The 22,693-nt window shown below is 49.7% G+C and overlaps 1 protein-coding gene across 1 annotated transcript in view; it reads right to left on the reverse strand.

Moving 5' to 3' along the window:
• The window catches only part of PLPP4 (phospholipid phosphatase 4), a 37,820-nt gene extending 20,208 nt beyond the window's left edge, over positions 1-17,612 (reverse strand). Inside the window, exons 1-3 of the mRNA XM_030885950.2 lie at positions 17,593-17,612; positions 14,472-14,535; positions 12,612-12,701 (exon numbers count right to left, since the gene is read on the reverse strand). Of these exons, the coding sequence (XP_030741810.1) occupies positions 12,612-12,693 (82 nt within the window). The 5' untranslated portion in view covers positions 12,694-12,701; positions 14,472-14,535; positions 17,593-17,612. The remainder of the gene's footprint in view (positions 1-12,611; positions 12,702-14,471; positions 14,536-17,592) is intronic.
• Positions 17,613-22,693: the final 5,081 nt, after the last annotated feature.

A 22,693-nucleotide genomic window follows, 5' to 3' on the forward strand; every position in this document is an offset into this window, starting at 1 on the left:
AGCTGAGGTCTAACAGTGGGAGCAGACAAAAGAACAGGTGAGAAAACTGGAAGACGACAGGCTCAACTAAGTGTAGCAACGAAGAATAACGAGAGAGGTCTTTGGGGATTGCTTCTTGAATCGTGTCACACTGGAGAGGAACCCCAAGGAATAAATGGCTGGTCACGACAACGTCTGTGTCCAGCTCCCTCGGAATGCAACCCTGAAGTGGTTCGAGGCCACGGACTGATGGAGAGGGAGCCTAAGCACATCCATGGGAGGTGAGGCCAAGCTGGAAGGGAGGAGAGTAAGGATGTGGTGTAAAGCAAGCTACCACCGGGGGCAGCTGGAGCCCCTCCCTGCTGAGGAACTCTGGAAAGTGATGTCAGACATGCACCTCAGAGATGTCCTGCCCAAGAGAGGCAAGGGAGCTGGGATCTGTGCTTACATTACCATTGGAAGCTTGGGGGTGATCCAGGAGATGGGATGGGTGACCCTTCCCAACATGACCAGTCTGCTGTGAGCACAAGCACGGTGGATTCTGAGAGCCGGCAGACACTCTCAGAGAGAGACGCACTGGCAGCGGGCAATGGAACTGGCAGGTGTGCACACAGCAAGGGCAGAAGTGAGTGTGGGGTTCTGACAGCATATGGGAAATAGGAGAGATGGGCAAATGCCAAGGTAAAGAGGGGAAAGACGATCTCATCTGGAAGGAGAGCCTTCAAGAGCAGGACTCTGAAATCAGGACTCCAGGTTCTGAAGGTAGGCCACGTGGGTACAAAAGTCCGCAGTGTGACTGTGAGCACAGGCTTGTCCTCGCTGGGCTTCCGTTTCCTCGACTGTAGAACAGGGCAAATGAGAGCACTGACCACCCAGACGCGCGGTGAGGATGACGTGGCATCAGGCATGGAAGCACTTAGCACAATGCCTGACTCGGTTTTCATTTTCACCAAAAAGGGCAGTGTGACTGGAAGGTGGCAAATAAGGGTGAGTAAACCTGGCACGACAAGACTGGAGAGGCAGCAGAGTCCAGACCACAGAGGGGCTGAGGTGTCTGAGAGAAGACTGCGTTTTCTCCTAGATGTACTGGCAGCCACCCAAGAGTGGAAAGCTTTGAAGTGACCTGACCTGGATCATTCTAGAATGTCATACTCTTCAAAGACATGCAATGCCTTTTCTCCTTCTATCTCCCCAGCAGGCTGAATCCCCTGCTGGCAGAGAAGGAAGTGCTATTTAGCACTAATTAACAGACTCCAGAGGCTGGTGGAGGGAGAGAGGTGAGTTGATTTGACTCATCCAAAGGCTGCACAGACTTGGCTGTGGAATGATCTGTTTCATTTTCCTCCGGCAGACTTAACTCCCTAATTATGTTGGCTCAGGATAACATTCAAATGAGTAGGCTTTTTCCAAGTAGATGCCAGCAAAGGCGGGAGACGTGATCCCCAGACCCACAGGGAGGCATAAAGAAGCGAGCCTGGAATGAAATGTTGACTGTGGAGGACCCCCGGGGGGAATAACTTATGGATGTTTGTGAGTTCTAGCCAAAAGGCAAAAAGAAAACACACTGGTTCTAAGAATATGCAGGCTAGACGAGGATCTAAGAAAACAGGAAGGAAAGGCCCGCTGGTTCTTCACCCAATAGATAACACTTCTGCGGCTGGGCTCCAACTAGAATAGGGATCCTCCTCGGGACTGAAACAAAGTTGGCACGTGCTATGAATCCATCCTGCCACCCATGTCCTGTGTCCTATATCCCAAAAGATGCCCATCACAGCGGAGCCAGGGCCCTTCTTAATTTAAAAAACAAACAAACATTGGAATAGGTCTAGCCTCTTCAATGATCTCTGGGCTCCAATCTGGAGAGAGTTAAACATCAGTGGTTTAAACAGTAATACAAGAAGGTTGCACCAATAGGAGCCCATCCAACAATTATTTTCTGATTCAAGTCCATCCCAACTCCAAGGACCAAACAAGGACTCCATTATTTTAAAAGGGTCACGACTGATGGTCCCAGGAACGTCCCGTGCACATAAAGTGATGGCAGAAACTAAGAGGAGAGAGAGAGAGAGAAGACATGTCGTCATGATAAAAAGAATCAAAATAGCGGGAAACACAACCATACATGTGTACGTTCCTATAACCAGAGTCTCGAAGCACAGACAGCAAAACATGGGGAGCAGATAAATCTGTGTTTGAGCATTGGAAGCCAACGGTCAGTAATCAATCCCTGAATGGCACCACGAAACGACGTGATTGACAACATTTGTAAAGCTACAAACCAAAGATGGCGGCTACCTTCTCGGGGCACAAGGAGCACCCACCACAGGAGCCCCACCCCGGGCAGCACGCTGACGCTCAGCAAATTGTAAGGGAGGGAAATGTATAGAACATGTTGTCTATTCACAGAAAATTGAATTGTAAATCCATAACATGAAAAGAAGCTAGCTAGAAAAGCTTTACATGCCTGGGAAATAAACACGTCACATCCCAATTATCCACAGATAACAGATGAGCTCACGGGGAAGCTGGGAAACATTTGGAAGGGCATGATCATGAAAAGATAACATCATACTTCATGGAGTATGGCTCGTGTGGACTTAGGGGGGTTGTTATAGTTTTCAATGTTTATGTTAGAAAGTAAGAAAGACTTAGAAACTATGATTTAAACCTCTTGCTTCAAAACAAAATAGAAAATGATAAGCAAACTATAAAAAAATAAAACGTAAGAAAATAATAATGGCAAGAGCCAGAATCAATAAAGTAAAAAAGAGAAGAGTAAAATAGAGAAAATAACGACAAAAGCTAAATTTTTTTATTTAAAAAGAAAAAACTATAAAGATCTTAGAAGCACAGGCATAAAGCTTTGTGACCTGCCTGCAAGAAAGCAAATGCACAATCCACATAGTGGAAGATATGGTGGTAAATTACGTATCTGGTAAAGAATTTATATCTAGATTTTATATAAGGAACCGCTAGAACTCACGAATAAGAAGATAAGGAGCTCAATTAAAGTGCAAAGGATCTGAAGAGCTAGCTCCCCAAAGAAGACACACCAGTGAGCCGCAAGCACAGGACGAGAGCATGCACGTCATTCTCAAGAGTCTCTCACTGTCATGAGTCAATGGTGACTCACAGTGACTCCATAGGACAGGGTGGAACTGCCCCCATGAGTGTCGGCGAGTATAACTATTTACTGGTGTAGAAAACCCCACCTTTCTCCCGAGGAGTGGCTGGTGACCTTGTGGTTCACAGCCCAAAGTATAACCACCACGCCACTAGGGCTCCCTATTCATGAATCATTAGGAAAATGAAAATCAAAACCCAAATGAGATACCACTTCATACCCTATAGGGTAACTCAACTCACTGCCATCGAGTCAATGCTGCCTCACAGCGGCCCTTTGTGGGTTTCGGAAACAGTAACTGTTTATGGCACACAGATTAACAGGAGGCACAGAGTCCAGAAACAGTCCCACACTTACATGGTATGTCCATTTATTCACACACGTGTCAAAGCAATCAGCTGGGGAAAGGAACGGCTTTTCAATCAACTATTCTAAAAAATGGCTACCAATATGGAAAAAATGAAGGAGTTCAAATTACCTCCATGACCTATAATAAAATCAAACCTATGAATTTTTGGAAGGAAATCTAGGAGCGTGTCTTTGCACCTTAAAGATGTAAAATGCTTCCTTAGGCAAGACTCAGAGAGAAATCGCCATAAGAGAAAAGAAGCGATGAATTAGATTTCATGAGACGTTTACAAGGATTACTCATCCAAAGACATTCATCAGAAATGAATAGGTAAGCCACCGATGGGAAAAACTTTCATCAGGCATGTGTCTGACCATCTTTCTCCCACCAGTTGGACATCCTGAAAGGAAGTCTGTCCCACCCCCACCCCCATTCAGTGGGGTCTTCACCTAGATGAGACAGCTACACAGTTACTTCCCCAAACCTCTTAAATGTCATGGAAGTCTAAGATGCAACATTAAAAAAATGGGGGTGGGGTGGGATTAGGGTCTCTTGTCAAGTTTATTGATGGCCCTTGGGATGGACTTGAACCTAGGAACTTCTTGTTTCAGTTGTGATAGGAACTTTAGAAGTTGAACTGACCTCAGACCAATGTCCACCAGGTTGTCCTGGCTAAACCAATGACCCAAGGAGCCCATGCTAGGTTATATGATTCTTAAATGAAGATGGAGAAGATTACATTTTCCAAACTTCCCATCTATAAGCCAAACCCCTTGATAGCAATTTCATTTCCTTGTAAGATGCAAAATAAATGAACCTTGTTATTTCCTCCTGTTTCCTGTTTCTTTATGCAAAAGTCTGCCTAACCACGGTAAGAACCAGCTGGTTTTTAATACTGAATATCCACACTTGACGGAGCCAAACTGGCTGATAAGCATAGATGATATCGTGTGATAATATCTTGATTCTTAGTTAAACCCATTTAAATTAAGCAGAAACAAACTCCCCAGGCGCTCAGCCTGCAAAAAGCTTTTCGTCTGTATGCCCCACCCCCAAGGGCTCCCATCCAATGGAACAGGAGTCATTGAACAATGGCATCTCATCCACGAAGGCAGGAGAGCCTCATGGTGGCTATTACTGCCTTTGGGGCCGAGACATGACCAGCAGGGGCACAAATGCCATCTTACATAAAACCAGAAGCACCTCGTCTCCGTATCTCACAACGTGGACCTGACAAACAGGTGGTGGAGAGACACCTGCAGGCCCGCTGAGGGCAGTGCTGAAAAGAAGTAAAAGGAGTCACCAGGCAGGGTCCCAACCTGCTGCAGGGCCAGTGGGGTGAGGCCTGGGGTTGAGAACAGAGAAGTGGGCAGAAAGTCCATCTACAGCATGGACTGCTTAGGTCCTGGAGTCACCCCGCACAGCCAACACACAGCTCCCTCCTTAACTCTGGAAAATTACCTTCTAATCACCTTGCGCTCTAGACATGGGTAAAGCAGACAGGTAGAGGGCAGAGCGGAGTGGGGAGACTACACAAAGGCGGGTACACTGACCCATAAGAACCTGGAGGGCTTTGGCACAGTTCTCAGAAGGCCCGGTAGACACCATAGACACCAGGCAGGAGCCCGGAGGAGCCTTCTGCAGGGAATCAAGCAACCTCAAAGGAAAGGTCAGATGTCGACACCCAGGAGCAATCCCTGAGGAACCCAACTCTCTTTCCAATCACCCCCTGGCAAAACTGGAAGGTGCTCCATCCACCCCTTTAGCTTTGGTGCTCTAACCAGACACAACCGTCAGACACTTGGGGCCAGCTTGCCTCATAGCATGGAGCGCAAGGAGAAAGCAGAGTAGAGCTACCAGCAAAGGGAAGCAAGAGATACCGTACCCGTGGGAGGAACGGAGAATAAAACAGAATGGTATTAACTCTTACGCAAAAATCATCTTATGTTGGCAGGTGGTGACTAGGGTCTTAAAAGCTTGTAGCCTAGCCATCTAGGTGCAACAACCGGTCTCCCCTTGTCCAGAAGAAAGAAAACATGGTGAAAACAAAGACGCATGGAAACTATGGATCCAATAAGATGGCCTGGACACCAAAAGAACTAGATGGTGTCCAACTCCCAGGCCATCAGCTGCTCTGAAAGGGGTCACGTTACAAGGTCCTGGGAGAGTAGGAGAAAATTTTGGAGCAAAATTCAAAATCATAAAAGAGAGCAAGCTTACTAGTCAGAGAACGTCAGGTGGAACCCCAGAGAGTAGGTCCCTTAGTTACCATCCAGGCTGGAACTGAGCTCACCTTCAGGGCTCAATTTTCAGCCAAATGATAGACAGGACTATCAAGGATATGGTAACACTAATGAGGGACACACACTTCAGACTATTCAACCATTTGAGATCAAAAGGGCAATATTTACCCACAGGCAAAGTTCAGAAGGCTTAATAAAGAAGGAGATACATTAAGTAAAAAAGAAAATCAGAGTTTAAGAAAGAAATCTTGGATATGAAAACTCAACAAAGGGTAGGTAGGCTAAATTAAGAAAATCTCTCATCGCGATGAAAAAAAAATGACAAAGAGACTATAGGAAAGAAAATATGATCTAAAGATAAGACCAACCCTACAGATTCTATATTTATTTGCTTAATATGAATTCTCAAGAGAAAGACCAGAGAATACAGAGGGAAATATGTGACATTCCAGATGAAAAGGACCTACTGGCAGGCAGAACAATAAATACACACACACACACACACACACATACACACACACACACACACACGCATACACACACACATACACACACACACACACACACACACACAAAGAATCCCAGTTTGACATATCATTTTGAAACTTCAGGTGAAAGGGTTCTAAATGGTTCTAGAAAGAGAAAGGGGGGAGGGAGGGGGATGCACCAGGGCAAGCTAGAATTCTACATGGAAGTGATTTTCAACCTAGAATTCCACATTCGGCTATTGAAAAGAATAAAGACATTGTCAAACAGAGTCTCAAAACATGTAACACCTAAATATTTGTTCAAGAGAAGTTCTGAGAAGATAATTTTTGAGACGCTACAGAGCCTTGTCCCACCCCTTGATTAGTAATCCCAATGCTCTTCTCCCAGAACACTGGTGTTTATTTACCCTTGTCTTCAAAGAGTAGATATAGGCCAAGTTTTGATGTCCCTGTACCCTCCCCAACTCCTATTAAACAGTAAGGTCTCAGTAGGAGTCTATGGAATCATCACCAGTCAGATATGTCATATAAACCTTCTCTAGCTTTGTTGAGCAATGGATGAAGCACTGGGCCTCAAACCCACCAGGCAATCAGTGGGAGAAAGATGAGGCTATTTGCTCCATGAAGGTTTGCAATCTCAAAAACCCTAAGGAGTAGGACTACTCCTATCATCCTGAACAATCACCATCAGCTGGACTAGACTCAATGGCAGTGGATTTGGTCCAGGTTTGGTCATAAAACAATGCACCCTACAGGCAGTAATTCTCCCACAAAGGTCCTCTTTTTATGCTGAAATGGAGTTGTTTCCAAAGAAAACATCAACACACAATCTGAGTGCTTTGGTCTTAGCTTGGAACCGCTTTTTTAAATTTTATTTTTAATCATTTTGTTGGGAGCTCTTACAGATGTTGCAACAATTCGTAATTCAATTAGATCATGCATGATTATACAATTGCTGCTACCATCAGTTTCAAAACATTTTCATTCTTCTTGAACTCTTTGATATCAGCTCCCCTTGATTGCCTCCCCCCGACCTACACCCCAGTAGCCCTTATTATCATGTTACATATGTTATAAAATATTATTATTATTATTATCTGTGTCTTACTCTGTCCAATATATCCACTCACCTACAAGTCTATTATTTGTTCCCCTCTACTGGGATTATTACTATCAGGTCCCCCTTCCTCCCTCCACCCCTCCCCCCTTCCTGTACATTCAGGTAATCATTACTCCCGTTACTGATATTAATTGTTTGGAATATGGGTAACAGAAGGGTTGAGCAGACTTCCCCAGTCAATCTCTTCTGCTTTGTAAGTCATATGGGTCTCTTTCACAACTACTCAACTTTCATCATAGAGCAAAAAATACCATAGACCGGTAGCCCAAACTGGTAGCCACCAGGTGTGGCTCTTGGGACAGTAGTTTGCCAGCCCCCAGACAAAGTATCACTTTATGCCCCAATTTTACAGGTAAGAAATATTCTACTTCAGCTGATCCCAACATGCCAAACTCACGGCCATTGAGCTCATTGCACCTCACAGAGACCCTTAGAGGCCAGAGTAGAACTGCCTCTGTGGGTTTCCAAGACTGTCACTTTGTATGGAAGCACAGAGCCTCGTCTTTCTCCTGGGGTATGGCTGGTGGTTTTCAATTGTTGGCCTTTCGGTTAGCAACCCAAGGTATAACCCATTAAGCCACCAACGCTCCCTTTCAGCTGACTGGGCATTCATAATTGGCTGTGTTCCCTTTTTCTCTTTCTGTAAATTGAATCAATCCCCATCAGAAACAGAGCTTAGTGTTGCTGCTACAAGAGGTCCCTCTCTTTTCAGGATACCCCTGGCTTCCTGCTCTCTGAGGAAGCTACCTGGTCGGTCTCCGCTTGAAATCCAAGCTTCTCCCAACTCTGCAGAATGCCACTTACTCTTGGAAACTGTGCTCTCTGTTCTTCCCATCAAGAATAAGGAGGCGTGGGCCTCTTTACAGAACAGGTCCTTCAAGGAGGTAGCCATGGGGACATGCTGCTCGGCAACCATTTGCTTCCCGAGCTCTTCAGAGGAATTCAAGTCTTCTTCAGCTCAGCTCTGGCTGTTTCTAATAGATGAGGAGGAGGATGCTTTGTTTCCAAAAGAAGTCAATGTTTGTTCCTAAGTTCTGAGAAGACCACTATTGTGCAGGCTGACGTGAGCACAGCAGCTGCATCCCAGTTGTCAATTATCTGTCGTCATGGCGAAGCAACTACCGTGTTTACTTCACCTGGGGGACCCGGTCTTGGGAGATTTCTTGGTCCAGAAAGCTTCTGTCCAATTTTTCGAACCCAGCCTACAAATTGACTTTGTATCTTAAAGAGAGAAAGACTATATTCATATGGGGATCTGCCGAGACGACCAGAGAGAAAGACTATATTCATATGGGGATCTGCCGAGACGACCCCGTCTGAGAAGTAACGGGTCAGGCCAGCTACAATATGCCATCCAGAAAACAGCCCTGACTGGTTGGTCTAAGCAGGCCTGGCAGCATCCTTCAAGCCAATTGCTGGCCCGCCAGAAAGAAGGGAAAGAGGAGATGGAAACACCTTCTTCAAAGGCCAGAGGCTGGCAGGATTCGCGGTCCAATGGTAAGAACTGTTACCATTGTAAGCAGCCTTGGAAGCTGCTGTTAGGGGCTGTCAAGTGAGATCCAACCCCCACCACCACCCCCCACCACCACAAACACGCATGTACAACAGAAGGTAACGCCACCCTTCAATGGCCTCACCATCAGTGCCGTGAGCGAGCCCACCGACATTCCATCATAGGCGGGTCTTCCTCTTTGCAACGGCCCTCCTGCTCCAGCTGCCAAAAAAAATTTGTCTAGCACAAACCACACGTCCGCTGTGCGTTTGAGAAAGCCACGGAGGACAGCCCTGCCAGAAACGCACCGACACGAGAGAGGTGGGGGTCCACGGAAAACAATATTCCTGTGGTGTCCATCCTCTGATCTCTCTGGAGCTTGAGCCTGCCAGCTTGACGTCTATCCACCTGAGAGCTATTTCCTCCACAGGCTCCCATGTGACAGTAGAGGCTAACCTGGGCTATAGTCACTCCCAGGGAAGACGATCCAGTTCTTCTTTGATCACGTCAATCTTATGGCCAAGAGGAAGGTTTTCCAAAAGAGCGACAGCCACAACCCGCACCCACTCCACTGCCATGGAGTCGGAATCCCCCCACGGCACAGACGGGAGGTGCCCCATGGGTTTCCAAGGCTGTACAGCTGTATGGAAATAGAGTCTCACGTCTTCCTCCCATGGGTGGCTGGTCTGTAAAAAGTACTGACCTTTTGGCTAGCAGTCAAGTGCTTAACCGTCGTGCCACCAGGCTCCATCAGGTGGTCCTTTAGAGCGTGAGACTTGGTATTTGAATCCCCTTAACACTCAGCATCGAGTCTCTGGGTGCGCAAAACAGATACTAAAATCCCACAAACACGATTAAGCCTAGGAGCTGGAAGGAGAGCAGATGTGGGAGCAGGGGGGGCAGATCCAGATGGTTACAACTCCAGGTATCTCTCAGCACTGTCACCCTGGGAACCTCTGACAATAGGCAACAGTAACTCAATCCAATATGGTTTCCGTCAGCCAGGAATTCCCAGCACCTCCAGAACGCACTTAAAATGAGTCTTCAGAGAGAAATCTGCCATTCCAACTGAAGGTTGGGTTGGAAGTGCCTGGAGGGATGGAAGCTCCCCAAAGATTCTCAAATGCTGCACCTTCATGCACTGCTGAGCTCCTGGCCACTCTGAGCCTCCACGGGGCTTTTAATAAAGCACGCACAACAACTCGCTTCCTCTCAGGCTCCCTCTGGGCTCTGATGCCAAGTCTTGGCCACTGAACAGGAAGAGTTCCCTGTGCAGCCCCAGCAGCCCAGAGGAGGGTGGGAGCCATTTGTTTCCATGGATGTGGCCTCTGTGCTGAATCACCAAGAGTCCTGAGACACAAAGATGAGCTCCCAAGCCTAAGGGCGTCTCCGTGTGCTCGTGTGTGACATGGGAACAATCTCGTGGACTGCTGTGGTTCGTTTTACATGCTTGCACCCCAACACCGCTGAACAAAATGTCCCAACAACCACTCTTAGGAAAGAGCACCCCTTATTCCTTGATCAAGTCACTTAAAGTGTGCCTCGGGCATTTACCAAAAATATAAATACTGAGTTTTAACAGGCTATCCAAAGGTACATAACAATCCAATCTGTGGGGTCATGAGGGCAGCCTGCCCTCTCCTAAGCAGTGGTGTCATTGGCCATGGTTCTTGTGCAAGTATCCCAAGAACAGCCAACCAAGAACTGCCCCTCAGAGCTTGGACTACTTCTCTGCATGTTCCTACACCTGGCAGAGGGCCTGGCCTCGGAGTCACTCGATAAACATTTATGGATTGAATGAGATCTCAGAAAGCAAACTCCCCGCCATCGAGTGGATTCTGACTCAGAGCGGAACTGCCCCTGTGGGTTTCTGAGACGGTAACTCTTTACAGGAGTAGAAAGCCTCGTCTTTCTCCCCACATGGGGGTTGATGGTTTCAAACTGCTGACCTTGTGGTTAGCAGCCCAACATGTATCCACTATGCCACCAGGACACCGGGGTTCCTGGACTGAATGAAGAATCAGGGTCTTCTGACAGTATCATCTCTGTTAGTAAATCACAATAGGCATAGCCACTTTTATAAATACTGCTTATGGGCATATGTACTGAGCGACCACACAGGATAATGCACCTAAATGGAATACGCATCTGGGCATGGCGGGTGATGCAGAATGTTAGGAACAATTATCATTTCTCTTAATCACCACCCTCGACTATGATGGAGGCATAAGGATTTCCATGTTGGCAGGTGCTGCTGCCAACTCGCTTCCAACTCACAGCCACCCCATGAATACCAGAACAAGCCATGCCCAGTCCCACAATCTTCCTGTTTGAGCCCATTTTTGCAGCCACTGGGTCAATCCATCTCGCCGAGGCTCTTCCTCTTTTTTGCTGACTCGCTACCTTACTAAGAATGATGGCCCTCGTCTAGGGGAGGAGATGAGCCAGTCACGGTGCGATGTAACAATGATGAGAAATACAACCTTCCTCTAGTTTCTAAAGGTTTCCTCCCCGCTCCCACTACCATGACTCGAATTCTATCTTGCAAGACTGGCTAGACCAGAGGAGGTACACTGGTACATATAGGAACTGAAAATACAGGGAATCCAGGATGGATGAGCCCTATAGGACCAGTGGTGTGAGTGGCAAAACAGGGAGGGTAAAGGGAGAATGGGTAGGGAAGAGGGAACCGATTACATGGAACTGTGTGTGACCTCCTCCCTGGGGGACAGACAACCAAAAAGTGGATGAAGGGAGACATCGGACAGGGCAAGATATGACAAAATACCCATTTATAAACTATCAAGGGCTCATGAGGGAGTGGGGAGCAGGGAGGGAGGGGAAAAATGAGGACCTGATGTCGGGGGTTTAAATGGAGAGAAAATGTTTTGATAAACGATGTACAAATGCGCTTTACACAATTGATGTGTGTATGGATTGGGATAACAGTTGTATGAGCCCCTAATAAAATGTTAAAAAAAAAAAAAGAATGATGGTCCTCTTCCGGGTCCCTCCAGACAAAAAGTCGAAAGTACGCAAGACAGTCTCACTTCTAAAGAGCACTCTGGTGGTGCTTCCAAGACAGATTTGTTTGTCCTCTGGCAGTCCGTGTCACATTCAATACTCTCCACTAACGTCATAATCCCAAGCCATCAGCGCTCTAAGCCACTGTCCAGTTTACATCTGCATAGGAGACGACTGGACATGCCATGGCTGGGGCCAGACCCACCCTAGTCCTTGTTTCACACAGGAGAGCCACAGAGTCAAGTCACAGAGCTGGTAGGTGGCAGAGTCAGATGGGAGCCCATGTTTGTAACACTCTGAGATGTCTTTGCACTCTGCCACCACACGGTTCCTCCTCCATACCAGCCAGTCTCTGTATTAAGGCTAATGCCAACTCCCATGGGTGTCATCAAGCGCCCCCCACCCCGCCCACCCCCCCACCCCCCGACACAAGAACCTTAATTGACGGAATAAGCTTGAGAGAACACTGCACTAGAAAACACACCAGGCCCCCAAGGAATAGGAGCAAATTCCCTTGGCCTGCTGCCTTCCTCAATCACATGCTGAAGGGTGATATCCTACACACCACACTCCATCGAGCCCAGGAAAGCAACAGGACCAGTGTTCTGCAAACTCCAGAGCCTCCTCTCTGGGTCATTCCCACCTATCGAATATCTTATCTTTACACCAATCCGTCGACACTGAAGATGCTGAGCTCAGCATTCATAGACCAGCGCCTCTCTCTCCACCTCAGTTCCCCCAAAGCGTGCTCAGGACGCAGGGCCCTGGGCCTGGACGAGCCAGGGAACTTACAGGAAGAGTGGATGCTGGGGAAGCTTTTGCGGCCCTCAGACACCAGGTCCGGGTCCCCCGTGCAGTGCATTTCCGAGTTCATCACCCCATCTGGAAAGCAGCGGTAAAAGAAATCGGGACGAGGTCTACAAAAGACACCATGGACATTTTTCACTATACAGTGCTGCCATCAGACACGAACCCTCATGCTCTACCACTCCCCGCTAGCCCGGCCACTTCTTTCAACCCCCTCTGCCATCAAAACGGGGAACACTCTAGATGTGGTAGAGAAAGCATGGCCTTTGCAGTCAGAACTATCTGTGCTGGAACTCTGGCTGTGCCATTATAACTAGTCTGTGACCTTGGGAAGGACATCCCCCCAAGCCTCCACGGCCACACCTGCTAAAGGGGGCGATTGACACTGACCCCTGGGTTGAAGTCCCAAGGATTCAATGAGCTGCTTCTAGGCGGCCCCTCAACACAGGGCTGCTTCCAGGAGTCCAAGCCTCCAGCACCCTCATGGCCCTGAGTAAGGAATTTGGCTGGCCAACTGCCCTGGGTCAAACAGCAGGTCTCGTGTAAGCACATGGTGAGGACCTGTAAGCTCAGCTCTGGGAGAGAGACGCTGTCTCCTAGGTTGGCCCTTCTGGTCTGGTAGCTGGAGAGGTCTCCAAGGGAAGTGAGCTGGTCCTGAGGCCAAGCCCTGTACAGCACCACACTCCCATCTCTGGAAGGCTCTCTGGGTATCAGCTCCAGTGCTGTGCATCTGCCCTGCACAGACTCACCTGAGCTCTCCTCCTCCGACAGGTGTGAAAGGAAAGGCTTAGAACGTTCACGTTCCTGCCCAAGGTCACACAGAACCAGCAAGGAGCAAAGATGAGCTCTGAGCCTCAGTGATCAGGGCCCACACATGTCACGCCACACTTCACTGCCTCACCTAACTGAGGATACTAGCACACACGTGAGTGTGCCAAAGGGCCACCCGGGGTGAGGCTGGGCTGATGGGAAGTACTCCGGGATCTAGGTAAGGAGGGCCCTGCTGGTCTATCACACACTTGTGTCCTATCTCTCCCAAGTAGCCAGTGCATTCCATCTGTGGCTGTCCACTAGCATCTCACAGAGCCAAGGCCGGAGAGTCAGCATTGTCTTGGTAGTAACTCTTAAGCATCCCCCCCACCCTCCCACGCCCCTCACCCCCCGCCAGTTGGAGGAGCACAGAGCACTGGGTCATGCATTCCCCAACTTCTGTCCATCTTTCACCCTCCAGCCAGCACCCTACACTAAGCAGATCTTCAATCCTTGTTGAGCTTCTGAGAGGGGATCTAAGTTAGCCGAGGGAACCACTAGGCAGGGCCAATGTCGGCAAGGAAATGGGGCCACTGGCTGCTGATCTCTGCAGAGCCTGCTGCCCTGCCAGGCAGCAAGCAGAGGCGGCAAGATCAATGCCCAATAGAAACAGGTCATGGGTTGCGGTTCGGATGCCAGCCCGGCACCTCCTCACCCCAAACAGAACATAAATGCATTGTCTTATTTGCTAAAAGTCTAAACTGACACGAGCAGGTGTCTGCTGAGGCCCGGGGCAGCAGAGGACAGGCCCAGCTCATCAATGGTTGCCAGGTGACCAACAGGCCCACAAGCGGTATGGGCAGTGGCTGCTCTCTGACTATTGATCTCTGGCTTTCTACAAAGAGGCGTCATAATTCATAGGGGAGGGACGAGCTGAGCCGAGGTCATCCATCCCAGCAGGACAGCGGCTGAAGGGAAGCGGTCCATGCTCAGTCTGTCCCAACCTGTGTCCTCATCCTCGGGCCCAAAGCTCAGCAACCGGTCACTCTGCGAGCTGCCCACCCTGAGGACCATGGGCTCCTCTCGGGAACTTACCTTCCCACGATCAGTTTAATGGTGTTGGTGCAAACTCCATTCAACGCAAGAGCCAAGGACACGGCTGGAAAACAAAACCAACAGGCAGAGGGGTCACCAGCGACTCTCAGTTCGAGACCATCGTTGCCATCGCCGTTGTCAGGCTACAAGGCCATGTAATTCATGACCTCAGACACCGAGGCCGAGCCAGCAGAAAACCTGGACGCAGTCTGGTTGCTCGAGCAAAAATATAATTAGGACAAGACTTTGGAGAGTGACTCATCAAATTCCCAGCCCCTCTAATGTGAAATTTATCTCTCCTCCTTGACTCAAATTTCCCACAACAAGGAAAGCCCATTCATCATGCCCGATAGGAATAGATTTAATACTATAGCATGTGTAATGCCTCTTTCTGGTAGCAAGAAGCAAACCTTCTCAGACACCAGCGGAATCGGCGCCGGGGCTGGAATCCCACCCCAGCACAGGACACCCCACTCAGAGACCATGTCGGGGCTCACCCTGCCCCCACCCACAGCTGCCTACTTGTGATCAGATGAGCCACGTTTCCTAGAAGACTTAAGAGTCTCACAGCCTCACCGGGTTTTCAGAAGGTGTCTGGAGTCTATTGTGCTTGCTGCTGCTACAGCAAGAGCTGCTGGCAGTCTTTGGGTTAAAATACGCAGCACAGGGACTTTCTCCAAGCAGCTTGGAAGGACTCTGCTTGACAACATGGGGATCCTCCACAGGGTACCGATGGCACAAGTCACTGAGGAACCTCTGTCCCTCGGAGGGCACCTCCTCCACGGTGGTTCATCGAGAGCTTATGAAGGCCAGGCCACTGCCAGCAATGTGAAGGCAGGGCGAGTTGCCGAGCCTAAGCGCCATCAACCTAGCGCTGCCCCGTCCCCTGCTCTCATGGCTAATAAAGCAGGCGAGCCACCGTCTCCCTGTGGCAGGGGTCGGTGCAGGCTGGGCACAGAGAATGGTGCGCGGGTAGTGCAGTGGAGAGGTGCTGTCGGAAAGGCGCTGCCCCGAGCCCTGCTGGCCATCAAGGGAGACAGATAGGTTGTATGAGCAGCAATGGTCAAGACACAGCCCAGAGATGGGGACGAAATCTGCCAGGGGACTCTGTCGACAGAGGCAGAGTGAGAGGGAGAAGGGGAGGGGCCCTTCCTAGAGAAATGAATCACCTAGGTGTGGGGTGGGGCACAGGTGGTCACATCGAAGCGTGGCGGGCGGCTACAGAGCGAGGGGCCACAGTGGGGAGGGCGAGCTGCGACTAATGCAGCGGCCCAACAAGTGTGCAAATGGGCTGCAGGAGTTCAAGCCAAGCCTAGGGGCGCGCTGCTCCACCCGGAGCACACGCAGAGCCTTTCTCCTCTAGCCTGGAGCTCCCGGGGGGTAGGGGGGCGGGTCTCCACTGCAGACAGGGGCTGCGACTCCAGACACTCTTTGCTCTTCTTGCCCACCAGGGCTGGGCGGGCGTGCCATGACCACCACCGGCTGGGCCACGGCTTTCCATCCCGGCTGCACGCTCCTCCCCACCGCAGCCGGTCCAGCTGGGGCCTTGCTGTGCTTTCCCGGATTAACTGGGCTCCTCGGTCTCCTTCCGGTCCTCACACCCCCTCAACCTCTGGGGACAGGCTTCACGAGTGCAGCTCCCTAAATCTCGGGGAACTTCAGAGACAGCAGCTTGGAGGCAGAGCCCGCCCTCCTTCCCCAGCCTCCTGAAGCTGGCTGGCGAGCCACAGCGCAGAGAGCAGTTCCTCTTCCTCAGGAGTCCCAAGGCCTGAGCTCGAACATATGTGGCTGCCGGGGTGGGGGACAATGGCCTCCTGGAAGTCAGCTGAATGGATCACTCTGCTCTGCTGAGTAGCACAACCCCCAGGGGTCCGGGCTGGGCCTCCCCTGGACACAGAGAGAAGGCTGGGCGGAGAGCAGAGGTGGGGAGGGCTGGCAAGCAGGGCATGAGCGAGTTCCCATCAGAAGCTCATGCTGATAACAAGAGTCTAACAGAGCCCAGAGGGCTGGGTTCTTAAGGGGCAAGCTTCTATAGCATTCCCCCACCCCCACCCCCCACTGCAGGCCTGGAGAAGAGCTCCCAAGACAGAGCAGCCAGTGGACAAAGTAAGTGTGTCAGAATCAGAACTCACAGCTGGTTGACAATGACTGTGTTGCGGGGACGCTGACGAGAACCATGGCAGGGCCCAGTGCAGCCATGCCCTGCACTAGACGGGCCTGGCTGGTCTGCAGCTTCAGCCTCTCAAAGTCGGATGGCATCCAGCATACACGTCCATCCTCCAGGTCAATACCAGATACCAGAGGTGGTCCACTGCCAGGTTCGTGCAGGTAAGGGGATCCTCAGAGACCCGGATTTGGAAGCCTTAGTTAAAATCTGCTGAAGACACCTGAGTCAAGAAAGGACCTGGGAATTGCACCACCTGGCTGAGACTATGCTGGGCTCCAGAGAAGGTCAGAATTGTTTCTTTGGGTTTCTGAGGCTGTAAATCTTTACAGGACCAGACAGCCTCCTCTTTCTCCCTCTAGGTAGCTGGTGAGTTTGAACCACTGACCTTGTGGTTAGCATCTCAACGGAGAGAAATTACAACAATGGTGTTGTAATCAATGGCAAAACACCGTGCCACTCTGTACTTAGAAACTCAACAGTTTCCCCAAACTGAAGTATGGGGCTGGCTCCCAATTTCTAGTTCATTTTACATCCACCTTTGCTCATTTGAGCCTCGGGACAATGGGATTTCTCAAAGTGCCTGTGGTTGATTCCTGGGATGCCTATCCCGGGACTAAGCGCAAATCTGGTGATGACTGTTTCAGATCTCAACTGGTCTCCACACCAAGAGCTATGGCATCTCTTGGTGCCTGGTCAGCACAGATAGTCAGCACAATGGACAGTGACCGCTGGCAGCTACTGGACACCCCATTGTTAACAGCCGCATGTCAGCCTCATGTTGGACTTCCAGTTCATCTTGCCTCGCTTTGGCCAAGCTTAATTTGACTCCAAGGAAAACCAGTGGGGTGCAGCCGAGTTTTGATTGTGTCTGTTTTAAATTTGATGGTTTTAAATCTGATGGTCTCTCCTCCAATTCCACCCCATCCCCTAAAGCAGGAACTGTGAATACTCTACCTAAGAAGGCTTCCTTAATTTCAGTCTTGTCTGTTCGCCGGATAATTTTCACCACGCAAATAACAGCCAGGGGTGTGAGGAAAGAAATTGCCTGGAAGAAATAACAAATAATGCCTCATGAGGGCCGGAGTTTGCCGTTAGAAAGGCTGACTGATCTTGAGTCTCAGTTAGCTTCATGTAGACCCACCAGTTGAATGATCTTCCTGAACTCCCAACCTCAAACAAAGGAGGGTGATTTCTATCTATACTTAGAGATGACCTAGACTCGGAAAACCAGAGGTCTGATTGTGGGTTATCATTGATGTGCAATTGCTGGGAGCCACGTGTAAAGTGGCAGCCTTTTAAACAAAAAAGAGGAGTCTATAATTACGATGACTCATCTTGGCCAGACACACCCCTCCCATTCTCCTCGCAGAAGGCTGAAGGAACCCTTGGTCCCCCAGCCCCATCTCTCTGGCAACATGGAAGCATGTAGAGCTTGCTCTGTCCCGATCAGCTCATTTCCTTGTGGTGTTCTTTTGTTGAAGAGGTGTTCCTTTTGCAAGGCAGAGGTTAACCCTTTCTCTTCATAGAGTTTATCTTCTCCCCTTCCTCCACTCTCCTTTTCCTCTCCAAAACACCCAGATGCCCACCAAGTGTTTGTTGGGTTGATCTCGCGGGATTCAGACACACCAACAAATATCAAAACCTACTAGGGGGAAGGAACTGAGCTCTCAAAACTCCAGACTCCCTGCCATCAAGTTGACTCTGACTCCTAATAACCTAGAAGACAGAGTAGAGTTGCCCCTGTGGGTTTCCAAGGGTGTAAATCTTTACGGGAGTAGAAAGCCTCATTTTTCTCCTGGAGAGGGTGTTGGTGGTTTCAAACTGCTGACCTTGAGATTATCAGACCAATGACTAACCCACTCTACCACCAGAGCTAGAAACCAACAAATAGCTGAGTTTGGGGCTTGTGTGCTCCTTATAACGAACGGTTCTCTGTTTTCTTGGGTTTGGGGATGCAATCGTGTGCCCAGGCTGGTGAGTGGTGAATAGCCAAGGATGGGACTTAGACACCAGCTGTTCTGCCTCACACATCCGTACTTTATTCCAGCATTGTCTAATTACATAATTAGCAAGTTACTTCAAATAGTCCAAACGTCTTTCTTAAGATAAAAGCATTTACATGACTTCCTTCGAACTATAACTTCTCGGGCTAACCATCATCAGCAATAATGGGATAGTTCACACATTCACAATAGGCCTGACAGTTGGGATAAAGAGTGGGTATGGGTCATATTTTGGAAGTCTTCATTTCCCATGCTATTTCATGTTTTGGAGAGGAGCTTCCTAGTAGGACTTGACCCACTGAGGCACCTAAACATGGCTAGATTATTTTGAGTGCTAACGAGCTCCTGGCCCAGCCATGGCATTTCCAGTGACCTCAATCAAACAAATGCATGTGAAGGCTAGGGGGTGCGCAGAAAGATCAGAGAAGAATCAGAGTGTCGGCAAAGAATATTGAAAGCGCGATGGATTGCCAGAAAGGGGATGGGGGCGTCTGTCTTGGAAGAAGTACACCCAGAATGCTCCTTAGAAGTGAGGGTGCTGAGAGACCTCCTCACATATTTTGAACATGTTATCAGGACTGCTCAGTCCCTGAAGAAGGGACCTCATGCTTGATGAAGCAGAGGGTTGGTGGAAACGAGGAAGACCCTCAACAAGGCGGATTGGCACAGTGGCTGCAACCATAGGCCCCGCGATTGCAACAAGTGTGAGGACGTGGCTGGGCCAGGCAGTTGTCGCTGGCTGTGAGTAGGGTCACCATGAGCTGGAAGTGACATGACACCACCTAACAGCGACAACAAAAGATAATTGTATGCTTTTCTTTGATACAATGTGAATGTGTCCAAATGAGTGTGGGCTTTCAAAATATGCGAGATGATGTGTACCGCCAGTGACCATAGATCCTGGAAATCCTCTCTGGGAATTGTCTTCAGAGACTCTGGATGAAAAACAAGAACGCACTTCTTCCTACATCTTCTTTCTGGTCACGTCTGTAACCAGGGAGGTGATCCTCTTTATCAGGTGTGGTCCTGAATGACTCACACTGTTTAAGGCAAGTAGCGAGTCTTGTCCCCAAGGAAGGCACAGGTCCTACGGGCAGCTGAGGCAAGACTCTGAGAAGGCAGGGAAGGTGGGGATTTTCCTGCAGACCACAACGAAAGACCACGTTCCCCGTGAGTAACCGTTCCAGTAAGCCCGCGGCGCTCGCTCCTGAGAAACTGCAGGACTTGTTAAGATGGCGATTCCCTGGAAGCAGCTGATGTGACAGGTGTGTGAATCTATACACTTTCACAAGCATCTCAAAGCGTTCCAATGCTTGTGATTAGCAGCGCTGAAGCCAAACTGCAACTCACACACCCCGGGTTTGGGGATGAGGGAGGGGGGCAGAAGCAGAACCCCTTGCAAACCCAAAAGCCTCTCAATTTAAGACTGGTGACAACTCCCCAAATACAGGAAAGCAGCCCAGAGCATGATAATACGTGATAATACTACTACTACGCTTAGTAGTCAATATCCAGCCTTACAAACAAGAGAAACCAAAGTGACTATGGCATTCCAAGAGCACCGCAGCTGTTGTGCTGTAAAGGTGGAGAGAAATGGATGCATGGATGGATGCATGGATGTATCCATGGATTCGTGGATGTATTGATGCATGTGTGGTTGGATACAATGATGGATGGATGGATGGATGGATGGATGGATGGATGGATGGATGGATGGATGGATACATGGATGGGTGGATGGATGGATGGATGAATACATGGATGGGTGGATGGGTGGATGGATGGATACATGGATGCATGGATAGGTGCCATCCAACAGAACAATCCAGAACAGATCCAAACCATGTCCGTTCCTGCATCCCCCTCATGACTGCCAGCATGTATGACTGCATCTCATCAAATGTCTCCCTGACTCTCACTGGCCTTAGTATCATTTCAGCAGACACGACGTCCTCCCCCAGTAACTGATCCCTCCTGATTAAGTGGCAAAGACGTTACCTGAGTCACACAATGCTTTACTGGGAGCCATAAAGTTTCCCTTGAGTAATTTTCAGATGTACATCTGCAAGCACTTCTTCCTACTGTGTCTCAATCTGGAAATGTGCTGAAACTTGTTGATCATGATATGGTGGTATTTAAGATATTAGCGGCATATCTTCCAGCATCCCAGTGAGATGCAATTCCCACACAGCACAACAAATGGACGGCCTGGTGGTGGTGACAGAAACCAGACCCCAGGAAAAGGAAAAAAGCAAAGCATGAGTTAGAAAAGCTCTTCCCTGGGGCTCCCAGAGTCTCAGAGGGAAATTTCCCAGCAGGAGCTCCCACCTGGGAGAGCGGGTACCACAAGCTCCCTGGTCAGCTCCATGGGAACCCATGAGACCTGGCCAGCTGATTCCCAGCTCCTAGTTTACTGTCCAGGGGTCCCTTCAACACTGCTCCCTGACTCTGCTCTCCTGTTCCTAATTGGACCCCCTAGCTCCCAACCAGACTGGATCTAATTTAACCAGGTGCACAGTTTTCCTAGCTAGGTGCATAACAGTGTCTTCTAGATCCAGCATGGCATCATGAGCTAGAATAAGATGCCCTGGAGGGACCGACTCCCTGCCTCACACAGGCAGAGGACCGAGTGCCCCCCTCCCCACACCCCTTCCTCCAGGGCAGCTGCAGCCAGAATGTCCTCCCAGCGAGTGGTCCGGTCTCATTGCCTCTTTCTGGAACCCAAGTGCCACTGACCTGGAGCAGCACCGCTCTTAACACAGGACAGGGAGAGACAGACCGGAGGGGCCTCCAACACGACGTGTGTGGGAAAACAGAATGCAAAGGTAAGAGGATTTTCCCACACACTTTTTGAAGCCTTCTCTTATGTACTCTTCCTGCCCCTCTTTCTGACTCAAATGTTTTTCTACTCAACCCTGGACTCCAGAGAGAACCTCCCTCGTGAAGTCAGGCCACATGGGACTGAATGTCCTCTTGGGGCAGATGGGTCTCTCAGTGGTGTCTGAGTGGGGTGGAATGTGACCAAGCCCCACCCCACCCCCGACCACGCTTCCCCCTCGGCACTGGGGGTTTAATCCCCCATTCTCCACACTCTGTTGTCCAGCAGAGGAAACAGAGGACAACAGAGACCCCGAGGTGGCGAGCGGTCATTGTTCCTCCAAACAGGTGTGGGGGACGGAAGCTGAAACACACAGACAGACCTTCCTCTGGTGTTCCTGTGCCGTGAACTCGGGCCTCCTGGGCACACAGCAGACAAGACAGTGGATGGCTGGTGCTTAGTGAAGGGATGGGAGAGAGCACGAAACTGGTCTCCATACATCGGCTGCTCGGAGATGCAGGGAACCTTGAAGGACCTTGTCTGCTTTCACTTCCCATTGTCCTTGCTGGGTGAGGGCGGAGGGCTGCTGAGTACACAGCACCGGGTCCAACCGGCAGAGGGGGCAGGTGCTGAGGATGCTGCTAGTTCCACACTCTCCTGTAGGCACTTTCAGTCCACGAATCCATTCCATCCTCACAAGGACCCTTGGACGTCGCTGGTGCTGGGTGCCCTCCGGCCGGTCCTCACTCATAGTGACCTGATGTACAACAGAACAGAGCCCTGCGTGGCCCCGCGCCATCCAGACAACCGTTGTTATGTTTGAGCCCATGGTTGTAGCCACTGTGTCCATCCATCTTCTTGTGGGCCTTCCTCTTCTTCCCTGACCTTCTACTTTACCCACCAGGAGGTCCTTCGCCAGGGACTGGTCCCTACGGAAAACTTTTCCAAAGTACACGAGACCACGTTTCAACATCGTCCCCTCTAAAGAGCATTCTGGCTGCGCTTCTTCCAAGATGAACTTGTCTATTCTTCCGTAAGTCCCGATAGGGTTACTATTCTTTGCCATCACCATCCTCCAGAGGCATCCGTTCTTCTTCCACCTTCCTAAGTCATTGACCCTCACTGCCATCGAGTCAGTTCTGACTCGTGGGTTTCCAAATCGGTAACTCTTTTTTTTTTTAAAACATTTTATTAGGGGCTCGTACAACTGTTATCGCAATCCATACACACATCA

Source organism: Echinops telfairi, unplaced genomic scaffold (genome assembly GCF_000313985.2).
Source record: "Echinops telfairi isolate 266 unplaced genomic scaffold, ASM31398v2 ScPeMD7_70;HRSCAF=299, whole genome shotgun sequence".
Taxonomy (NCBI): domain Eukaryota; kingdom Metazoa; phylum Chordata; class Mammalia; order Afrosoricida; family Tenrecidae; genus Echinops; species Echinops telfairi.